General features: G+C 39.2%; 1 protein-coding gene across 1 annotated transcript; it reads left to right on the forward strand.

The window, feature by feature from the left end:
* Window positions 1-4,303: 4,303 nt before the first annotated feature.
* On the forward strand, window positions 4,304-22,961 carry AMBN (ameloblastin). Its single transcript, XM_020988269.2, has 12 exons — window positions 4,304-4,396; window positions 4,494-4,550; window positions 6,005-6,082; window positions 7,902-7,952; window positions 10,327-10,374; window positions 11,447-11,557; window positions 13,588-13,806; window positions 17,765-17,803; window positions 18,058-18,117; window positions 18,395-18,439; window positions 19,867-19,911; window positions 21,877-22,961. The coding sequence occupies exons 1-12, from the start codon at window positions 4,304-4,306 to the stop codon at window positions 22,411-22,413; spliced, it is 1,383 nt and encodes a 460-aa protein (XP_020843928.1). The 3' UTR covers window positions 22,414-22,961.
* The last annotated feature ends 912 nt before the right edge of the window (window positions 22,962-23,873 follow it).

The following is a 23,873-nucleotide window of genomic DNA, read 5'->3' on the forward strand; positions in this document are numbered from 1 at the left end:
AGGTCTCTCCATGGTTTTCTAAAATCCTCAAGCTCATCATTTCTTATAGCAGAGTAATATCCCATCATGAACATATACCACGATTTGTTTAGCCATTCCCCAACTGACAGGCATCCTTGCAATTTCCAGTTTTTTGTAGCTACAAAGACAGCTGCTATAAATATTTTAGAACACGTAGGTTCTTTTCCATTTTCCCTAATTCCTCTTGAGAAATAGATCTAAGAGTGGTATTTCTGGGTCAAAGGGTATGGGCAGTTTAATAACTCTTTGAGCATAATTCCAACTCTCTTTCCAAAATGGATTGATCAGCTCATAGATCCACCAACAATAAATTAAGGTCCCAATTTTTCCACATCTCTTCCAACATTTGTCCCTTTCCCTTTCTCTTATGCTCATAATTTTCGAATCTATCCAACTTTAACCTCTCCAATGACCTCTAGTCTCTCTCCTCTACCTGCTTAATAGGCATCTCAAACTATATTAAACTGAACATGTTCAAAACGGAATGCATTATTTTCTCCCAAAAAACTGTCCCCTTTTCCCAACTTCCATATTACTGTTGAAGGTACATCCTTCTAGTCCCCCAGGTTCACATCCTAGGTCTTAATGTCTCACACCCCCAATATCCAATCTCTTGCCAAAGGCAATCAGTTTTTCCTTAGTAACATCCCTCATGTATGCCCCTTCCTCTCCTCTGACATTGTGACCACCTGGAGTAGGCCTTCATTATGTCACACATGGACTGTTAGAGTAACTTGCTAGTCAGTTTCTCCCCATCAGTCCACCTTCCACTCAGATGACAAAGAGATCTTCCTAAAATGCAGGTCTAACCACATTGCCCTCCTACTCAACAAATTCTAGTAACTTCTTATTACTTCCAGGATGAAACAAAAATTCTCTGTTAGGCATTCAAAGTTCTTTGTGACCTGGCCTCTTCCTGCCTTTCCAGTCTCCTTACACTTTACTCCTCTCCAGACACTCTGGGATCCAGTGATATTAACCTCCTGGATCTTCCTCAAATGGGATCCCCCATCTCCTGACGCCAATGAATTTTCACTGCCATGCCCCACATGCCTGGAGTCCTCTCCTTCTTCATCTCTCCCTCCTGCATTTTCTGACTTCCTTCTAGTCTTGGCTAAAATCCCAATTTCAACAAGAAAGACTTTGTCAATCCCCCTTAAAGCTAGTGCCTTCCCTCTGCTGATTATTTCCAATTTATCCTGTTTATATCTTGTTTGTGTATAGGTGTTTGTATGTTTCTCCCATTAGACTGTAAGCTCCTTGAGAGGAGGGATTATGCAGTGCTTAACATAGTACTTGACACACTATAGGCACTTAATAAATCTTTATTGATTGATTTATTGATCTGCCTCTCAATTTCTGTATCTTCTTTTTTGTCATAGAAAAGGTCATATTAATATCTACTCATTCACTAAGAGGGTCTGTGAAAGCCTTCTCTGCTGCCTACAAACAGGTCCAGCTCTCCCCTTCCTTAAAATAAACTTTCACTAGACCCTTCTTCATTACCTTCCCTTCAAACTATCACCCTATAGCTTTCCTCCCTTCGCAAACTCCTAGAAAATGCTGTCTACACTCACTGCCCCCACTTCCTCTCCCTTCACTCATTCCTCAACTCTTGCAGCCTGACTTCCAACCTCATAAATTCAGTGCTTACTGTTATCAAAGATCTCTTAATTGCCAGATCCAGTGTTCTTTTTTCCCCAATATAATCCTTCTCACTCTCTCTGCTTCATTTAACACTTTTAACCACCCTCTCTTCATGAGTACTCTCTCTTCTTTGGCTTTAATGACACATCTCTCTCCTGGTTCCCCTCCTACCTGGATTATTACTCACCTTCTGCCTCCATCGCTAGTCCATCATCCATAACACACTCCCTAACTGCCAGGGTTCACAAAGCTTTGTCCTAGAGTTCTCTCTCTCTCTCTCTCTCTCTCTCTCTCTCTCTCTCTCTCTCTCTCTCTCTCTCTCTCTCTCTCTCTCTCTCTCTGTCTCTCTGTCTCTCTCTCTCTGTGTGTCTCTCTCTCTCTCTCACACACACACACACACACACACTTCATCGGGTCTCATGAGTTTAATTATAATCACCTATTAGATATTTCAAGCTGCATGTCTTGGAAACGTCTCAAAATGTATTTTTTTTAAACTTCCTTATTTTTGTCAAAGACACCATCATCCTTCCAGTCATCCAGATTCAAAACCTGTCGTTACCCTCAGTTCCCCACATATCTAATCAGTCATCAAATTTTGCCATTTCTCCCTCCACAATATTCTTTTTATCTGACCCTTCTTTTTGTTCATCCAGCTACTACCTTAATTTAGACCCTCATACCTCTTGTCCAGATTATTGCAATGACTTCCTAATTGGTCCTTCTACTTCAAATCTCTCTCCACTCTAGCCCATCCTCCACACTACTGTCAAAGTGATTTTCCTTAAGTATAACACCACATTACTCCCCCACACAATAAACTCCAGTGGCTCTCTATTGGCCTCTAAGATAAATTGTAAACTCTTCTGTTTGGCTTTTAAAGTCCTTCACAACCTGTACACAACCCAGCCAGCCAGCCTCACTAGACATTACTCCTCCCCCTCCTCCTCCTCCTCTGTAACCCAGCCAAACTGATGTTTTCTCAGTTCTTCACGTTCACTTCCCATCTCCGTTCCTCTGGAATGGCTGTGCTCCAGGCCTGGAATGTGCCCCCTTGTCACCTCCATCACAAAGAATTCCCCTCTCTCCCTTCATGATTCAATCTCACCACCTTCCACACAAAGCTTTTCTTGATCCCCTCGAATGCTAATGCCCTCCTGCATAACTTTGTATTTACTGACTTTGTGTTAATCTTATATTTGTTTAAAAAGTATATATGTATATTCATTCTAGATATATTTAAATATGTACACGTTTCTACTGATGTGTATGTATTGTCTCTCCTATTAGAATGTAAACTTCTTGAGTATAAAGATTGTTCCATTCTTAGTGATCTATTTACTTCTTGCCTATTGCCAGGTCTGGTACATAGCAGATACTTAATAATGCTGTTGATTGATTGATTGATCTAGAGTCTGGAGAGACCCAGATTTAAAATCTGACAATGTAACCCTGAACAAGTCACTTTCCTTTTCTGAGACTCAGTATCCTCAAGGACAGGGCAGCTAGATGGCACAGTGGATAGAGTATAAGACCTAGAGTCAGGAAGGCTCATCTTTGTGAATTCAAATTTGGTCTCAGACACTTCCTAGCTGCATGACCTTGGGCACTTAACTTTGTTTGCCTCTGTTTCCTCATTTGTAAAATGAAATGGAGAAGAAAATGGCAAACCACTCTAGTATCTTTGCCAAGAAAATCCCAAATGGGGTCCCAAAGAGTTGAACACAACTAAACAATAAGGACGATAGTTTTTACCACCTACCATACAAGAAATAACTTTCTAACTCTAAAATCAGTACATTAATTGGAACTATCATCAAGACTGGCATCAAAAATGTCTTTTAAATATTTGGAAATGGAGGAAAGAAGGATGTGAATCTCATCATCAAATACTAATCTGTCTGTCCTTGCCCAGCACCACCCCCCCAAAGCCAGAGAGGGAAGATGTTAAACACATAGATACTTGGTGATGACCGGCCACAATTCCAGGGATCAGTGATGATGCACTCTGCCCACTGCCTGAGGAGACACAGGCTGAGATAACAGTTTGGACATGACCAGTGTGGGAAGTGATTTTGCTTGACTAGGCATATTTGTTACAAGTGTTTGGTTTTCATTTGCTTTTTCCTACTGCAGGGGAAAAAATAAATATTTAATTTAATGTTAATTTAATTAAGAGGATACCTTATGCCTCTTTTTGTTTCCCCAACTCTCAGCACAGTGCCTGGCTCGTGGAAGGCTTGATAAATGTTTATTGATTGATTAATGTAAATTTGTGTTAATGTTAATTGAAAAGATTAAAAAACAAAAATTTTAAAGATGAACAAACAATAGTTGGTGCCCTTTGCTTTGAGTTCAAGTGCTGGTGAAATAAAAGTTCTCCGGGACAGAATTGGCACTCGTTTCAATAGCAGCTTCCAGGTGGCCCCAAGTCTTGGGCTTTGGCTTCCTACTGAAAATCCCCAGTGTGGACAATAGCTTCTCCTGGACTCATTTAGCACAGATTCCCCCAGCTTTCCAAAATGATTGTCTTCAGAGCTCAAGTGCAAATGTCTGTTATTCACTGACTTTCTTCCTGACTTTATTTTTCAAATAAATATAGGGGCTGAGAGATAATTAAAAATAATGAGACTGTATGGGGCAGAGCCTTCCATGCAATGAGAGGGTGTGGACGTTAATTGAAGGAGAGCCTTCTCGCCCTTGTTGCTTCAAGTTCATTGGTGGACTGGTACTTTAAATACAGGTTTCTATTCTCCCCCTGAAAGAGACAAAGAGAGACAGAGGCCCAGATGATCTGAAAACCTTTTAATTCTTCTTTTTCTTAGAGGTCTCTTGACTGGTATCTCCAGGCTCTGGGAACAAGGCACAAGCCAGCAGTGAAGGTAAAATGGGTTTTGTTAGCTTCCACGTGTGTGCGGGGTTGTGGCTTCTGCTGCCTTGGGACGATTTTTATAAAGGGGAATTATGATCATTGTATGAGGAATCCAAGAATGTTTACTATTATCAACTGTGAGTTTGATTACCATTCCACCAGGACAGCAAGACAAGATCTGTCATGAGCCTATTGGTGACAGCCTCTACTTAAGAATAGTATTAGAAAACAAAGAGTTCTCTTACCAATCTAGCTCCTTATGGACTCTTAGGATCAGAGAGCTAGAGCTGGAAGGGACTTAGAGACCATCTCGTTCAGTCTGTCCATTTTGCTGATGAGGAAGCTGAGGCACAGTTGGAGGGGGGGGGAGACAGTAAGTGCCAGGGTCACACAGCTTCGAAGTTTTTAAGGCAGTTTTTGAACCCTGACTTTGGGTCTATTATCATTTACTTTGTACCACGCTGCCTTTCGCAAAAACCTTTCCCAGTCCTCTTTAATCTCAGTGGTCTTCCCTCTGAGATTATTCTCAATTTACACAGTATAGATGATGTTGCAAAAGTCTCCAGGAGGTTTTTTGGTTTTATACCTAAAATAATCTATAGGTTTAATACCTTAAAATTACTCTAAGGCTTTTGGGACGTCCTAGTTGCAGGCTGTCTCTCCCAGTCATCTGTGAGCTCCTTGACAGAAGAGACAGATTCTTGCTTCTCTTTGTATCTCTAGCTGCTTAGCACAGTGCCTGGCAGACAGTGAGTGCTTAGCAAATGGCATTTAGGGTTAGGGTTAGGGTTAGGGGCTCTCACAATACCGGGGAAGTCTTTAAAGTTAATGTCTTCCTAGCCTCTTGAACCCACAGTACAAAGTCAAGGAGGTCGTTTGAGAAAGAGGAGACCCTTTTCTTCTATAGGATTTTTCATTGAAATGAATACGAACAAAATGTTTCATTTCCTCCCCCCTCCACCCGCCCGCTTAGAAAGTGATGTTTTTTAGACCTACCAAATGCAATACAAATGTTGTCTTACGTCTTTGTGCAAATATTCCATTGTTACATCCATAATTCATTTGCATTTTACAATTTGCTTCCCTGCTATGTGGGGGTGCCTCTTGGCAAGCGAGATGCTTAGTGGACCATTGTCACGTTTTTTGTGGAAGGCATTAACCAAACCATCACACACTGCACCAAGACATACTCTGTACCAAATGAAACCTACGCCATGGGTGACCAAAGAGGCTGATGCTGTTAAATTACTGCCTTGGTTTATTTGAGCTTTATACAAATAGTTCAACAATTTGGACCAAATTAATCTGCCCACTCATTTTTTTCAAAATCAAATTCATCATTTGGGCATCAAGACTGAATTGTTCATATTTCAACTGGTTACTTTGTCAGAGTGTAAATACAATCCTGAGTAAGCTGATTTTTAATGAAACTGACCACAATCTCCCAACTCAACTCTCTTCCAGAAATCACTTTTTAAAATGAAGGACTTGCTACTGATTCTGTGCCTTTTGGGAACAAGTTTTGCAGTGCCAATAAAACAGGTAAGTTGGTTCACAGTGAGCTCTTCTCCAAACCCCTGCACTTTCTTAGTAGATGAATGTCAAAAATCCCTGCACTGACCTCTCTGAATTAACACTCAATAATACCACTCTTAAAAAAAAAACAGTACAATGATATAATATGACTTGGTGTAATCATTTGGGAAAACAAAATTTAATTGAAACAAAGAGTCATTTTGAACAAATACGACAAATTTGAACAAATATTGAAATATATTTAAATGTAATTATTTAATTATATCATTATCATTACTGCTAATTATATTAATATTAACATATTATATTAATTAATATAATTAGGCTTTAAATATATTCACAGAATAGGGAAGAAAAGGGAAAGGAAGGAGTATTTATATATCACTTACTATGTTTCAGGAACTGTGCTAAGTATTTCACAAGTAATAATAACAATGTTGTTGTTCAGTCATTTTCAGTTGTGTCTGACTCTTCATGACTCCATTTAGGATTTTCTAGGCAAATATACTGGAATGGTTTACCGTTTCCTTCTCCAGATCTCTTTACAGATGAGGAAACTGAGGCAAACAGGATTAAGTGACTTGCCCAGGGTCACAGAGCTAGTAAGTGTCTGAGGCTGTATTTGAATTAAGGAAGAGTCTTCCTGACTCCAGGCCTGGCACTCTATCCACTGCAGCGCCACCTAGCTATAACAATAATAACAACAATAACAGTTAACATTTATATAGTACTTATTATGTGTCAGGCGTTGTCTAATACTTCACAATTATTATCTCATTTGATCCTCACAGTAGCCCTGGAAAATGGGTGCTATTCTTATCCCCATTGTACAGATGAGTAAACTGAGGCAGATAGAGGTTAAGTGAGTTGCCTAGGGTCACTGAGCTAGTAAGTGTCTAAGGCATGAAGGCCAGCATTCTATCCACTACACAGCCTTGCTGAAGAAAACAAAACCTTCACATCATGTCCACCTTTTTCCTCCTCGTGTCATAGACTTAGAGCTGGGGGGGCCCTTAGAGACCATCCAATCCAAGTCCCTTCTTTTACAGGAGAAACTGAGGCCCAGACAGAGGAACTCACTTGCCCAAACTCACACAAATAGTGAATGGAAGATTCTGTATTCCAGCCCAAGCCCTACATCTCCACATCCAGCCCACTTTCCACTCTATCACATCTATATTTCACAGTGAGCTCTTCTCCAAACCCCTGCACTTTCTTGGTAGATGAATGTCAAAAATCCCTGCACTGACCTCTCTGAATTAACATTCAATAATAATTCTGTGTCACTGAATTCTCTTATTTTCCCTTGTTTTCAAATTTCATTTGTTCAACTAAAATAATTTTAACTTCAAGCAAAACAATTCTAGGATGAGGAAAAAACTACATAAAATAGCACTTGTGTGATGTGAATGGAGATAAACAGAAATTCCTTATATCAATCAACTAGGATTTATTAATTTATTAAGCACCTACTACATACCAGGAACTGTGCTAAGTGCTATGTATTAAAATACAAAGAAGCAGTCAATCCTTAATCCCAAGGAGTTTACAATCAAATAAGGGAGACAAGCCCACGTATAAATATATACAGAATCAATATGAAGGGAATAAATACAAAAGATTTCAGTCCAAAGTAGATAGGGAGGGAGGAAGGGAGGGCACTTGGAGCTGGAAGAAGAGGATAAGGAAAGGCTCCAAGAATTCCCATCTTCATCAGCCTCCATCTCCTTTTGTCTAGTATCTAATCCATCTCAGATGGCCCCAGTGACAGCTCTTCATCCTTCAGCCACAAAGGTTAAATCTAATGACTTTTGTCTCATTGCAGGTATTTCCTCAGCAAGCTGCAGCAACCGGACTGGGGAGCTTAAGCCTTGAGGTAGATATTTTCAGCGTTTGCATTGCATTTAAACTGTCCTATTTCTCAGGCGAGAAACATGGTGACAAATCCACTAGATGTCCTTAACTCAAACCTGGAGCGGCAGTTGGTCGGCTCTCAGAGAATTATGGTCAACAGATGGTGCTATTGCATCAAAGCTGTCTCTCGGTGTGTTTGTTCTTGCCTTCTGCATAGCCTGCGAGGAAACGAGGGAGCTTTCTGAGAGGTCGCTCTGGTAGTCCCGTTCTTCAGCCTGAAACGTGGACAGAACTCACCGATTTATTCTTTGAGACACCAGTGAACCAAAGTGTTCTGATAACTGAATTGTAAAGGTAGCCCTGCCCAGAGTTTCATAGAGTTACAGCTAGAAGGAAGCCCAGAGAGACAGACAGAGACAGAAAGACAGAGACATAGAGAAAAACAGAGAGAGAGAAGAGAGGCTAAGATAGAGAGAGAGAAGAGAGGGAGAGAGAGAAAGGAGAGACAAAGAGAAAAAGAGAGAGGAGAGGAGAGGAGAGGAGAGGAGAGGAGAGGAGAGGAGAGGAGAGGAGAGGAGAGGAGAGGAGAGGAGAGGAGAGGAGAGGAGAGGAGAGGAGAGGAGAGGAGAGGAGAAGAGAAAGAAGAGACAAAGAGGGGACAGACAGAGAAGAGAGGAGAGAGAGATGATGAGAGAAAGAGAGAGACAGGAGAAAGAGAAAGGAGAAACAGAGAGAAAGGAGAGAGACAGAGAGAAGAGAGACAGAGACAAAGAGGAGAGAGACAGAGACAGAGAGAGACAGAGGAGAGACTGAAAGGAGAAACAGAGAGACAGAGAAAGAGGAGAGACAGATAGGAGAACTGGAGAGAAACAAAAAAGAAGGGGAGAGAGATTGTACTTTGTTCTCTACCACATCTGACATCTTTTTTAAACTGCTGTAAACAAAACTAGTTTTCATAAAATTCACTCTCTGTCAAAACTCTTGTACTTAGCATCAAAACTATATTGTAAGAGCAGCTTATATCCTATGTCGTTCTGGTGGTGGTCTTCCTACTTTAATATGGTTTCAGTTTGTGGAATACGGGCTTAGTAAAACATTTGACACAATGTGGTTTAAGGAGATGAAGACTAGACCTAGTACAGGGATCTCAGCAGTGAGGAAACTCTCTCTACCAAAGCAGTTGGTTGGTACCTTCTCTGAAATTTCCAGTCCAAGAGTGATGGCAGAATGCTGAGAGATTAAAAGACCTGGCCAGGGTCACACAACCAGTATACATCAGAGACAGAACTTGAGCCCAGGGCTTCCTGGCTTTGAGGTCAGTTCTCTATCGAGGAAGCCACACTGCCTGTTTGACTCTGGGCAGGTCAGAACCTCTGTGTGCTTGTTTCCTGTAAAATGGAGATAATAATAATAGCACCTCTCTCCCAGGATATTTGTGAAGACTAGGATAACATGTTAAATACTTTGCAAACCCTGAAGCACTAGGTAAATATTAGCTTCCTGATGGCTATCTCCCATATATCCTGTATTTAGTCTGTTATACACAATTGTATCCATTTCATCACCCCTGTCGGACTGTGAGTTCTTTGAGACACTAGCTTCTGCCTTTCTCTTTCACAGTGGCTGAAACATAGTAGGCACTTTATAAATGCCTGTTGACTAACTAAATTTATTATTAACACTATCATCATAAATATCCTATCTTCTTATAATTTCTAAGTATAAGAGAATTGTTTTAAATCTAGAATCATTTTGATTGTAATATTTATAAATAATAATCTTGGTTCATAAAATACTTGGGTACAGAACTGTGTGACAATCTACTTAGTTAGAGACCCAGTTAGTGCCTTTTTTTAAGTAAAAACAGCCTAATGACATTTATTTCTAATGTTTTTTTATCTTCAAGCTGATTTTCAGCAAGTCAGAGGACATGTAACTTTTTTTTTAATTACCTGGGGAAGCATAAATACATAAAATTTCCCCAAGTGAATGTATTTCCACTTAAAGTATTTTAATGTATTTAATGCATTTCTACTTTAAATGTAATGTATTTGCACTTAAAATATTTTAATGTATTTAATGCATTTCCACTTAAAATATTGAACGTATTTCCACTTAAAATATTTTAATGTATGTAATGCATTTCTATTTAAAATACTTAATGTATTTCCACTCAAAATATTTGAATGTATTTCCACTAAAATATGTTTTGCTCCTCCACTAAACAACAGAGGTTTGCATAAGTTCTATAAATAAGAACTGAACTACTGACCATCACAAAGCTTTTGCCTTAGATCTCTTTTTGGACTTTATTAATCAGTTCACATTCATGATGAGAATATACAGAGAACCAGAAAACATAGGAGACAGATTCTAACTCTTCTTCTCCTTAATAGACAATGAGACAGCTGGGAAACCTGAATGGACTGAACTTGCTTTCTCAGGTAACTGTTTTCAAATGTTCCCTCTCATTCTTAACTGTAGTGGTAGTATGGTTACTATTAATAGAAGTGCCCTAAATGTTGCAGATACAGATGAGCAGATGAATCATCTAAATACAAAAAAAAAAAGAAAAAAGTCGAAGGAGTCTTCTCTAGTGTCCTCTCTTCTTCATCCTTAGCTAAAACAAACAGGGATTTTAAAACTAGATCTTGGCCGAACTTAGGGGAATTTCACCATCGAGCAGATACCTGGTAAACTGTTTGAACAGTTATTGAAAATAATACTCCAGCTGAGAAATGAAAATGACCAATCTTAGTCCCAGAGAGGAATTGAGGAAGCACCTGTCCTGGAGGACTACGGGTACAGAAAGTCATACGTGCTGCAAGGCTCGAGTATTGTGTCCATTTGGTTTTGCTTAATTATTTGTCTTTGTTGCAAGGGAAGTCTAATTGAGAGGACTTAGGGCTTAGGAGATGACTGTGTGGTAAAGCCAAAAATTATTAGCAATTTTTTTAAAGAAATGAGATAACTATCTAACAACTAATTTTGAACATAAATGTGGCCCAGGCCTGTTTTATTCTAAGTGTAGAAACATCTTCCATTGACACAAATCACAGTAGCTTGTAACTTATAATCAGAGTTGCCTGGGACCCAGATAGATAAATAGGTCCAATAAAATAACAAACGTAAAGTGCTTTGCAAACTGTAAGGTGGTGTATAAATGCTGGTTATTCCATGCTGCCTCTACTAAGGGGATACATAAATGTTGATATTTAAATAGTTAAATTTTAACTTTGCTCCCTATATTTTCAGTTCTCCCAGCCTTCTAGGCCTGGAGTCAGAAAGACCAAGTTCAAATCCAGCCTCAGACACCTAATAGCTGTGTGACCTTGGGCAAGTCACTTAACCTCTGTCTGCCTCAGTTTCCTCATCTATAAAGTGAGGAAAATATGTATGTATAAAATAGTATTTCCCAGGATAAAATAAAGTAATATCTGTAAAGCACTCTGTAAGTGCTAGCTATTATTGCAGAAATAAGATGATGTCCTTTTCTCTATCTCACCCCCTCCTTAGTTCTCTCGGTTTGGTTATGGTAAACCATTCACCTCTTTATGGATGCATGGACTCCTTCCACCCCACTCCTCCTTCCCATGGATGCAGCAAAGGGAACACGAGACTCAACAGGTGAGCTCTTTGCTTCCATTCTTTCTCAATACCAAACCTCAGGGTCCATCCCTTCAACACTGCAACTAAATGTCTGATAAGCGGGATGATGTAGAAGTGCAGCTAGGTGGCGCCATAGGGCACAGAGTGCTGGGTCTTGAGCCAGGAAGATTCATCTTCCTGAGTCCAAATCTGGCCTCAGACACTTACGAGCTGTGTAACCCTGGGCAAGTCACTTCACCCTATTTGCCTCAGTTTCCTCATCTGTCAAATGAGCTGCAGAAGGAAATGACAAACCGCTCCAGTATCTTTGCCAAGAAAACCCCAAATGGGGTCATGGAGAGTTGGACATGACTGAAAACAACTGAACAACAAAAATATCCTTAACAAGTAGATGCTGTTTCTACTGATAGAACAGAAGCTTCTTGAGGGCAAAAGCTGATTCATTTCTATCTTTGTACTTCCAGCACCTAGTATGGGACAAGGCACATAGTAGGCACTTAATAAAAGCTGGTTGAGATATGCACAGTAAGAATTTGGAGCTGGGAGATATGTTTGGCTCAATCAGGAGGGACAAGGCAGCATCATGGTACAGTGGAAATAATGTGAGATTGGGGTCTAATTCCTTTCTCTGCCTCTTACTACCTGTGAGACCTTGGGCAAGTCATTTCTCTCTGTGCCTCAGCTTCCTCATCTACAAAAGTTGGAGCTTGAAGTAGATAACCTCTGATATTCCCTTCCACCTCTCGAACTACGAGCCTAAAATCAAGGTCAATTTAAAACACCAGATTAAGGAGTTTAGCTTTCATCTGGTTAGCAGAGTCAGCACAGATTCTCCAGGAAAAGCAGTCTGGGGGAAAAATGATCTTTTAAACAGGAATCCAGCATGGGAATCTGTGCAGGGCTGGGCATATTTGTCACAAGGGTTTTTACTTTCTTCTTTTTTTTAATGGGAGTGAAGGTATACATGTGAGTACAGAGAAGAGGATAGTATGGAGCTGACCAAAGGAGGGTCACTGAAGCATTTTTTCATGTGTGGAAGAGAGCAGAAGTAAATACAACAAGCAGGACAGCTTTGAAAGTGACATGTTGAATTTATTATGTTCTTCAAAGGGAAAACAAACTTTGTACTGGAGGCAGCTTCATGTGTAAATCCTTTTTCAGCTCAACTTTGCAAATGGAAATGTTCGTTTTGTTTGGTGTTTATTAAGTTCAGGATAAAATATTTTTTAATTTTTTAATTTAAATAGATGATCTAGACATAACCAAGAGAGAAAGACAGACAGATGGATGGAAGGATGGACGGATGGATGGATGGATGAATGGCTAGTGAAACAGACTTCATATGCAGAGGTCAATTTATGCTAAGGAGCACTCTATACCAGTCGTATTTGTGCCCCCCAGCACCCAGCACAGTGCCTCTTCATTTGTTGTTTAGTGGTTTCAGTCCTGTCTGACTCTTCATGACCTCATTGGGGGTTTTCTTGGCAAAGATACTGAAGCGGTTGGCCATTTCCTCCAGCTCATTTTACAGATGAGGAAACTGAGAAACAGGGTTAAGTGACTTGCCCAGGGTCACACAGCTATTAAGTGTTAAGGCTGGATTCGGAACTCTGGCAAACGAGTCTTCCTGACTCCGGGCTTGGTGCTCTATCCACTGCACCACCTACCTGGCCTATCTTGGTCATAGGAGGTGTTTGATAAGTGCATATTGGTTAATTGATCGAATTGTGTTAGTCAGCTGGTAAATTTTGTGTCAGGAGCTACTCTAAGTGCTGAGAATCCAAAGAAAGGCAAAACCACAGTCCCTGCTCTCAAAGAGCTCCTATTCTAAAAGGGGAGAGAATGAGTAAGGAGGTATGTACAAGGTATGCAAACAAGTCTGCTGTTTCACAGTGGACTGAAATTTTGGAGTAGGGAGAGTGAGGCTGGATGAGGCGGGTGGCACTAACTCCAAGCTCACGCCTGGCCCCAGGAGCATGGCTGGATGCTCGCCCAGCTGACCTCCCCTGACCCCTTTCATGTGCTTTTCCATTTTCCTTCCTTTGCAGTATGAATATGCCTTGCCAGTACACCCGCCTCCTCTACCATCGCAGCAGCCCCAAAAGCCAGGACAGAAGATTTTCCTCCAACCCAGCCCAGCACCGGATGCCACCCAGCATGGGGCACCTCAGGCTCCACTGAACCCAGGACAAAACCAAGGGCATCCAGAGGACAGAGCAGTGGGCCAGCAGCCTGGGGGGCCCTTGGGCAGGGCAGGGAGGCCCGAGGTCATTGCATGGTTTCCTTATTTAATCAAATACCATCTCCCAGCAGCTACAAACATGCCAAGAGAAAGCAAGCCCCCGAGATTCGTTTAAGTTATGACCACCATAGGATGTGGAGTATGCAAATGGTATCTCCTTCATGCAGCCTGACAACTATAAAACTTTAGTACTAGTACTAGTAGTAATAGTAACTCTAAGTGCAACCATTTTATTAGTATTAGCAATACGAATAACAAAGCGTGTAGTAGTAATACTAATTCTAAGAAAACTGCAGCATTGTATATTAATAACACTGTAGTAGCACGGTAATAATATTGATGCTAATGATAAAACGTATAGTAGTCACAGTAATAATAATGACACTGTAGTACTGTTATAGTAATGATACTTTAATTTTATATTACTATTGTAATAGTAATAATACTGTAGTGGTTTATTAATACTAATAATAATAATAACAGATGTGTAGTAGTAATATTATTATTTATAATAAAGCATATAGTGGCAATGCTAGTACTGTAGTATTGTATGATAATAAAAGTGTAGCTGCCTATTACTATTGTAATAGTAATGATTTTGCAGTAGTGTATCAATGCTACTAATAACATTGTCCTAGTGATATTAATACTGATACTGACAAAATGTGTAGTATTTATACTAAAAAGAAGATGTATAATAGTAATGTTAATACTAACAATGCTGCAGTGTTGTTATAGTAATGACACTTTCGTCATACATTACTATTGTAAAAGTAATACTACTGTAGCACTTTAAAAATACTAAGAATAAAGGATGTAGTAGTAATATTAATACTAATAAGCATTAGATAGTAATATCACAGTAGCACATTGCTACTGTAATAGTAATAATACTATAGTTGTTTATGAGTACCAATAATAAAATGTATAGCAATAACATTAATACTAATAATACTGTAGTAATGCATAGTAATAATACCTTAGTAGTGAATTACTACTGAATAGTTACATTACTATAGTTTATTAATACTACTAATAAAGGATGTAGTCATGATATTAATGTCAATAAGTATTGTATAGTAATGATACTGTAGTAACATCTTACTACTATAACAGTAACGATACTGTAGTCACCCATTAATACTAATAATAAAGTGTGTAGTAGTAATAATGACACTCATAATAGTGGCATAGTTGTCAAGCTGCATGAAAGAATAATTACACTAATAACAACTTGTCCTAAGAGCATTTACATATGAACTTCATTGAACAAATTGGAATTTGGTATTATTATTATTATTATTATTGCTTGTCCCAGGAGCATTTCTATCTGATCTCCACTGAATAAGATAAGAACTTTTTATTATTAATAATAATTATTATTATTACTATTACTTGTCCAAGATCATTTCTATCTGAACTTCACCAAAAAATGAGAATTATTTTTCTTAATAATAATAATCATTATTATTATCATTACTATCCCAGGAATATTTTTATCTGACCTCCATTGAACAAGATGATATCTTTTTTATTACTTATTATCAGCATATTATTATTATTACTATGACATCCTGGAGGCATTTCTATCTGTCCTACATCGAATAAGACAAGAGCCTTTTTATTATTGTTCCTTATTCTTATTCTTATTACTATTTCTTGTCCTGAGATCATTTCTATCTGAACTCCACCAAAAAAGGATTAGAACCATTTTTGTTAACAATAACTATTATTATTATTAATACTGTGGCTTGTGACCACCATTGAACACAATGAGCTCTTTTTATTACTATGTACTAATTCTATTACTGTGACTTGTCCTGGGGGCATTTCTATCTGACCACCATTGAACAAGATTGGAAGAATTTGGATTAATAATGACAATAATAACAATAACCGGCAATTCTCTAAATTGTAGACCAGTTGTAGATCTGTGTTGGAAGAGTAAGTTTCCTCATCCCAAGAATATCCTAGGTCTGGACAAAATGAAAACAAAACCTTGCCTTTTATACAAGGGCAGCATGGTGGAGTGGGAAGAGTGCTGGGTTTGAGTCAAAGGATCTGGGTTTGAATTCTGCTTCTGCCACTTGTCTGTGTGACATCAGTAATGACTTGGTCTCCTGATCTGTGCAGTGGGCAAAGTGGGAGGAGCAGCATGCCGTCATGTAAAGAGTCTTGAAGTTAGGAAGACCTGAATTTAAGTTCTCCCTTTGACCCCTATCGGCTGTGTGACCCTGGGTAAATCACTACACTCCTCAGCACTCTAGGCCGTCACCTAGACAATTAAGCAAGCTACATAACAGCTATAGAAGCTGCACTGGTAGAGGGAGTTTCCTCACTGGGAGTTTGCCGCACCGATGAAATCACAGCCTTTATTTAAAGAACATAACATAAGACAGTTGGACCAGACAGCCTTTAAGTCCCCTCCAGCTCAAGATCTCCAACACTGTGTAGAGAGCTTGACAGGTCTTCAAAGCACTTCATAGACATTATCTCACTGGATCTTCGCAACGCTATGCGGCAAGTGCCAAAGATATCATCAGCCCCATTTTAGGGATGAGGAAACTGAGACTCCAGGAGGTTGCTAAGTCATCTGCCCAAGGCCACACAGCTAGTGAATGTTAGGTGCAGGATCTCAACCTGGGTCCCTTCTGACGCTAGGTCCAGAGCTCTTTTACCTACATCAGGTATCAACGTGGAGTCTGGTGGTATCGTACACTAGGTCCTTTCAGTCTCGGGTGGTAAGATGGAGCAAGAGAGCCAGAAGGGCCTGAGAAAACCTCCTGCTCGATAGCAAAAGTGGGTGCTCAACCACGATAGAGTAACCCAGTAAAGCCCCTCCTGGTTCTCTCTGCTCGGTTTTGCCACCAAAGTAAAGGGACTGAGCAGGATTGAAACTGACCTTGCCCCAGACTGCTGGTCTCTCCATTTGACTGTAGAGAAGAAATGGACTGCCTGAGAGCATCTTCTAGAAAGTACAGGGAAAGAGCCCTGGGTTGGGTGTCAGGAGACAAGAATCCTCCTATTTCTTGCCCTGTTTGCTAACTCCCCAAGTGACCGTGTATCCCCCTGGGCCTCAGTCTCTTCATTTGTAAAATCAGAGCACAGCGCTCGACCACATCTAAGATCATTTCCAATTCTCACATTCTATGACCAGGACAATAATAAATGCCCAAGCCTTATTGTCAGTATCACATTTACATTTATGACAGTAATAATGCTCGTGTGGTGCTTTAAAGGTTGCAAAGTACACTCCATACATTGTCTCCTCTGAAAAATGCTCCTTAAGGAGCTCCCAGGTGAAGTCATTCTTCTACCAAGGTCAGCGCCTTCTTTGCAACTTGTTATCTTAGACAGTTGGCTGGAGAACTGCAAAGGGAAGTGACCTGTCCAGAGTCACGCAGACAGAGAATGAACTCAGCTCTTCCTGGCTCAGATCTTTATCCACTGCATCATGCTGTCTCTAGGCATTATTAAGTTGAATTTCCAAGGGTCTGGTCAATGGGCCTTTGTAGCTAAATTACAGTCTTGAAAATGAGATGGTAACTTTTTTTCACTTTATTTTGCTTGGCTTTTTGAAATATAGCTAATATAGAAATATGTTTTGCATGACTTACATGTATAATGGGTATCATATTGCTTGCCTTCCCAATGGGTAGGGGAGAGACTGGAGGGAGGGAGAGAATTTGGAACTGAAAATAAACATTTTAAAGAAGAATTTTAAAAAAGAAAATAAGATGGTAACTCTAAGACCTGGACCTCCATTTTCTCAACCCCAACATGAGGTGATGTGACAAGATGGCTTCTGGGATCCCTTCCAATTCTGATTCTAGAAGTAAGAGACAAAACCAGAGAAAATGGGGGACACTTTCCAATTTTTCTAAAGAGGCCTATTTTGAAACAGGAGTGACTAGGCGAATGCTTAATTCCCTTTGCTTAGAATTTTAGCTGTTCTGTAATTTAAACATTTATTTGTGATGCAGCTACCAGAACTGGATTTTGCAGGTCAACTGGGTCATTCAGTAAGTACACATTTTAATGGCACAATTTATTAAAGTTCATTCTTATTGAAAGAGGGGAAGTAAAGAGTTTTAAATGCTCATTGTATGCCTCCCACCCTCCACAATCTGCAATAAAGCAAAATTATTTTCTTTGCTTTGCTTTAAAGTTGGGTGGCTATTTTTCATGCTTTCGCCCTAGACAATTTATTTTATATAACTTTAAAGTGTTATCGAGAGCTGTGTTACATTAAACATTTATTCTCCTTTGTGTAAAGATGTTTCCAATGGGACGTTTGATCTCTGAAGGACCGACACAAAAAACAGAGAAAGCCCCAGTAAGTTTTTTTGTTTGTTTTATTGGTTGTTTGTTTATCCTTTGTCCTCTGCCCACAGCAGCTTAACATTCTCTTCTTTGAAAACATTTTTCAGGGGCAGCTAGGTGGCACAGTGGATAGAGCTCTGGCTTTGGAGTCAGGAGGACCTGAGTTCAAATCCAGTTTCAGACACTTGACACTTACTAGCTGTGTGACCCTGGGCAAGTCACTTAACCCCAATTGCCTCACCAAAAAAAAAAAAAAAGACTTTTCTAATGTCTGTTTCATTTACGTCTAGGTTTATCCAAGAATGTTTTACGTGCCATATAGAGCAAATCAATTGGTAAGTACGAGTTACATAGAGACATCATCCCGAGCAGGTGACAATCAATATTTGTTGAATGTCTTAATAAGCAAAGTGAAGTAGAAAGGTCTGTGGTTTCTACAGAGTGAAAGATCTGAAGTCAGGAAGACCTAAGTCAGAATCCTGACTCAAAAATTTACTAGTGATTCTAGACAGCTCACTTTGGATCTTCACCTTCCATGTATTAAAAATATGCATGACAATATTCCTAGTAATTCCCTCATAGGGTTATTGAGAGACTAGAATAAGATAATGTCTAGAAAGCCTTTGGAAACCTTAAGGTATTAAATAAATTTTGATTGAATAATTGTATAATTTCAATTTAATAGATCATACATAATCCCTATATTTTTGCTTCTCTATAATACATCATTACATTTAAATCTATAAATAGTATATATTCTAAGGTATAGAAAATATATTATTACATGACATTTGTGTTACATACAATTGTATTATTCTATATTTTTATTATACAACTTCTCTATATTATATTAATTTATCTCATTCAACAAATATTTATTAATTAAGCTTCTACTTTGTGCTGAGAGTACTATGATAGATACATAGTACTGTGTACTATGTATCTATCCTACCTAGTACTTACATAGGGAAGTACTTACATAGTACATACATAGGGAAGAGTTACAAAGTTTATATGAAATGAGGTCCCTGCCCTCATCAGTCAATAGGCATTTATTAGATGCCTTGCTTGGCACATAGTAAGTGCATAATAAATGTTTATTGACTGACTGACCCATTGAAATTACTATTATGTGTACAAGGCTAGAGATGCAAATACAAAAGTAAATGGCCTTTGCCCTCAGGGAGCTTACAGGCTAGTCGAGGAATAACATACACTCATACAACTAAAGTATACAAAATTAGACAATAATTACATTAGGAAGTACTCAAAAAGTGAGGTCTGAAGGGACACTGAGGCAAGAGTTAACTTTGGGTTCTAATTTCTTCAAGAAGACCATTCAGAAGATAATTCCTCAATTCCCACTTGGCCTTGCACTGTACAAAATGAATCAGTTAATCAACCTACTCTCTTTCCAGAGAGAAAGTGGAAACCTGCACTAATAAAGAGAATTCCCTCACCTGGGAGTTTCCTATACCAATGAATTACAGGTGAATTACCAATGAACGACACAGACAGTGTTCCTTATCATTAAACTACTATATATGAGGCACTGAGGATACAGAGGTGAAAATGAAAGAGGCTCATCCTTGCCTTCAAAGAGCTTACCCTCTATTCTAATCTACCTACACAACCTCCATGTTAAAATTCTAGCAAAATGAAATCATTTGCAGTCTTCACTTCTCAATACCTAAGAAGATATCCCTTGAACAATTGACTGGGCAGGCTCTCATTTCATCATTTCATGATTTCCTTTGAACAGAATGCCCCAGGAAGATTTGGCATGCTAAGCTCTGAAGAAATGATGGTGAGTGATGCCCTGCTTTTAAGCCAACCCTCAGATGAGCCTAGTCAGCAATTCAGAACCTCAGACCACGGTCATGCTTTCCATTAAGCCTTAAACATGCAGCTATGGGAGTTTAGCTATGTTTTTCCACTCCAGACATGAGAGCTCACCTAGATGTCCAGGAGAATTGGCAACAGCTTTGATGTTGCTATTTGATTGGATATCCTGATGTTAAATCTCAGGCAGGTGCTCAGATCTGTGGAGTAGTGGATGCATAGGATTCAATCAGAATCCTAGACATCTTGGGTTTCCAATATTTTCTTGATGAAAAATATTTTCCTCATAACTGGAGGAAAGAGCAGAGAGGGTAAGATCCAAAGTCTTATAAAAAATGTTCATCTTCTTGTCAAGTCTCAAGCATTGGTTTACATGACATGATGCCTGTAGTTAAAATGCTCCAATCAGGTAGACTACAGCTTGACTGGTTTGAGCCAAGTCAACAAGCTTTTATGAAGCACCAACTGCGTGCAGCAGGCACTGTGCTAGGCCATGGGAATACAAAGGCAAAAAACAGCCCTTGATAGCAAGGTGCTCACAATTTAATTGAGAACACACGATGCTAGATAATGGGTTCCTAGCCTTTTTGTGTGTCCTGGGCATCTTTGGCAGGATCAAATGAGATAAAATTTATGAAATGCTCTGCAAACTTTAAAAGTTATATAAATGTTAGCCATTATTTTCACACAATAGAAGAAGAAAACAATGAATCAAAAGAATTAACATCGTTTAATTTTGCCTTAGGTTGTTAGTCCAATTTGGTTTCATCTATTTGAATCCATTGAACTTCAAGACTTTTAGCTAAAGTTAAAAGATATTTTACTAGTGAGGGAGCCACACAAAGATACATCAGTATCTTTAAGCATAAACTCAAACGAACTTTTCTGTAGAGTTTCTTTTATACTAACAAAAACCGAAAAACCAAAGGAAATACTTAGTTTCTTCTGATGGGATACATTTCTAAAACAAAGCATTTTACTGACAGGATTCAGGAATAAAAACCTCCTTCTTAAGAAACAACAGAAATACGTGGTAGTTAAAATATTCTCATCACTAAGAAACCCCTGCTTACGTGAGACCTAAGAGATAGACAGACTTTAGACAATGACATTGGGCTATATAGCATATATCTTTCAGTGATTAATAACTGAATAATATCAATTTGAATGGGATTTGGGGTAGAGGACGTTTTTTCCACAGGTAAACATTGTTATGCTTTCAATTTTCTCTGCAAATTATAGCAGTTTTGTGATTTCTCAAAAAACCAAAACAGAGTCACTTGGGTCCAAAATTAGTTAAGCCCCATCTCATCATTAACTTCAAAGCATAAAGAAAAACTAGAACCAAAATTGAAAAGCAATCCTGCATTTACAGATTATAATTGATTGTATCAAAGCAACTAACACATATATACAAAGATGTGTTGATTGTATACATAAACCTGAGCTCGGACTGCTCTGTTGCTACCTAATAATATTCTTCTCCCTCCCAATTAGATGTTGTATTTCAGCGAGGATGCAGTCTATGATCTTTGACCCATATCCACTGGGAGGCCCTAGGTAGTCAAGTCACTTAACCTTAGCGCCCCCAAACAATGCTCTGTGTTACAGAGAAATTATCAGCCTACTTCGGTAGGAGGAATTCCTCACTTGGATGTGAGGAATCCTTACACTGATGAAATCACAGTCCAATTTTTTTTAGAGTGATCTCTGCCAGGCTTTTTGTAAATATTGTGTGTACCATCCGGTTTGGTGGGAAATGCTCTTTATAGAGCTAGTCATTACAGAGTCTAAAGCAACCTCAAGATTTTGAAACAAAACATTTACTGTTCTTTTCCAAATGGATTTCATGGCCTTCAGACTGAACACTAGCCAAGGCATGGAGTGGTAGGATGTGATACAGGTATCTCTGTCCTCTGATTCTTTTCAGGGAGGAAGAGGTGGCCCCATGGGTTATAATGCCATGTTTCCAGGAATGAAGTCTGACTTCGGGGGGATGCCCCCAAACCCAGCCATGGGAGGAGACTTCACTCTTGAACATGACCTACCGACCGGTGCCAGCAAACCCCCTAGCCCAGCAGAGGGTGATGCTCAAGGCTCCCCTATGCCTGAAACCAACCCAGAAAATATTGAGAATCCAGCTTTCCTTCCAGAAGAAATCCCTTGGGCTCAGGGAGGGATCCTGTCCTTCCCTAAGGGAAGCATTTCTAACTTGGGGGGAGTCCCAGCTGGGCAGATTAAGAGACTCCTCAAAGGCACTTCACCAACCTCTGAACCAGGGATGACCCTGGGACCATCTGATATTACTGAGACCTTTGGCACTGACATAACTACCCCCCTGGCCATCCTAGACGAAGGTCCTTTGGACATTACTGTGGAACCAGATACCCACCACACATCAGTGCAAGGGAACGAGGCCCACCAGCCACAGATTATGGAAGATGTATGGCATTTCCAAGAACCCTGAAAGGCTTCAGAAGTCAATTACCTTCTGTATTTATGGGCATGTTTCCCAGCTATGTCTGATGCAAGATCTTTTGGCTAAAATATTTATTATTCTACTGCTATGGCAACTAGCAAAAATGGAATTAAATATCCAAATAACATATGCAAATGTCTAATGATAGCTATGGGCTGAGGGGATTTAATGATCTTTGTGGTTCACACCAGAATGAATAAAAGGGCTCTGTCTTTAATACTTACTTTTGGTTTTCAGCTATTTGAAAATAAGACAATTCCTAATGCATTATAGAACTCTTACTAGTAGAATGGCATTAGCTATCATATCCAATTACGATGCTGCTTTCAAATTTTTTCCCGTAAGCAATCTGGAATATTCTCAGAAATACAGGCTATCTTATCCAAACCCCTTTAAGTGGGTCTTCATGGGAATTCTTTTACTGGTGTGGCGGTTTTAGGTGCATGGTATGGATCATAACATGACACTTCATAGAATATCTCCTTTCATTGATTCCAGGTGCCTTCCTCATTTAAAATAAAGGTTTTTCTCACTGATCACAGGAATTTGTTCTCATTTATCCACCTCAACAAGCGCTTGTCCAGCAGCTACTTTGGTCTAGCTTTTGGGATTCAAAGACAAAACCTAAAGGAATGCCTGCCTTCAAGGAGATTACAAAAAAAGAAAAATCCTTTTTTACTTCACAGAAAGCATGGCATGCAAAATAAAAGGGCAAGAAACAATTGGGGGAAAATCTTTGTGGAAAATGGCAGCTAGTAGCCCTTAGGCCTCTCTCTGTTTTGTTATTAAAATTGAGAAATAATATCATGCATCCTGGGTCTTGAACCTCCCTTCACAAATTTGAATTTTAGACTATATCAAGATAGGGTGTGCCTAGTCAACAAGCATTAACTGTGTAATTAATTCCCAAAAGAAATAAGAACCAGTGATTAGATAAAGTAAATGTCTTTATGTTAAACTATTAAAGGACATGTCCCTTAGTTTATTTATGACATTTATTAAATTATTATAAATATATAAACATTATATTGTTGTGTGACATATAAAAAGTTTGAGAAATATAGTTTCTTGGTAATTAATCATTTTATTAATCATGCTAGCAGATAATTAATAAAAGGGGTTGGTGGCACTCTTGAATGCCAAAGACCTCTCATGGAACCCACTCAATGCTTATATGCCCTTGGAAGAGTGGGTGTTCCTGAAGGGGCAATCAACTCTGATTGGTTAATTAATGAGAATAATGAATGTTATAATGAGTGGTGGGCTTATTCTAATGAGGGGCTAGGGTATGTAACACTCTAAGATTGAGTGATGGACAAAGAGACATATCTTATTTAGACTACCCCTGCCTACGGCAATCTAAACAAAAGGGAGTGGACTTCTGCATGGACCTGGCTGAGTAGAATGTAGTGGGCTGGAATTCATCTCAGATTAAATTCTCTGAAAGA

The sequence above is a fragment of the Phascolarctos cinereus genome, unplaced genomic scaffold (assembly GCF_003287225.1).
Source record: "Phascolarctos cinereus isolate Bilbo 61053 unplaced genomic scaffold, phaCin_HiC Scaffold_9;HRSCAF=440, whole genome shotgun sequence".
In the NCBI taxonomy this organism is placed as follows: Eukaryota; Metazoa; Chordata; class Mammalia; order Diprotodontia; family Phascolarctidae; genus Phascolarctos; species Phascolarctos cinereus.

Excerpts from the sequence above, each read along its gene's own strand:
- AMBN (XM_020988269.2), top strand. The coding sequence starts at position 4,304 with ATGGGGCAGAGCCTTCCATGCAATGAGAGGGTGTGGACGTTAATTGAA. Across the intron at positions 7,953-10,326 it reads TGGGGAGCTTAAGCCTTGAG|ACAATGAGACAGCTGGGAAA; the intron begins GTAGATATTTTC and ends TCTCCTTAATAG. Across the intron at positions 13,807-17,764 it reads GCAGGGCAGGGAGGCCCGAG|CTACCAGAACTGGATTTTGC; the intron begins GTCATTGCATGG and ends TTTGTGATGCAG.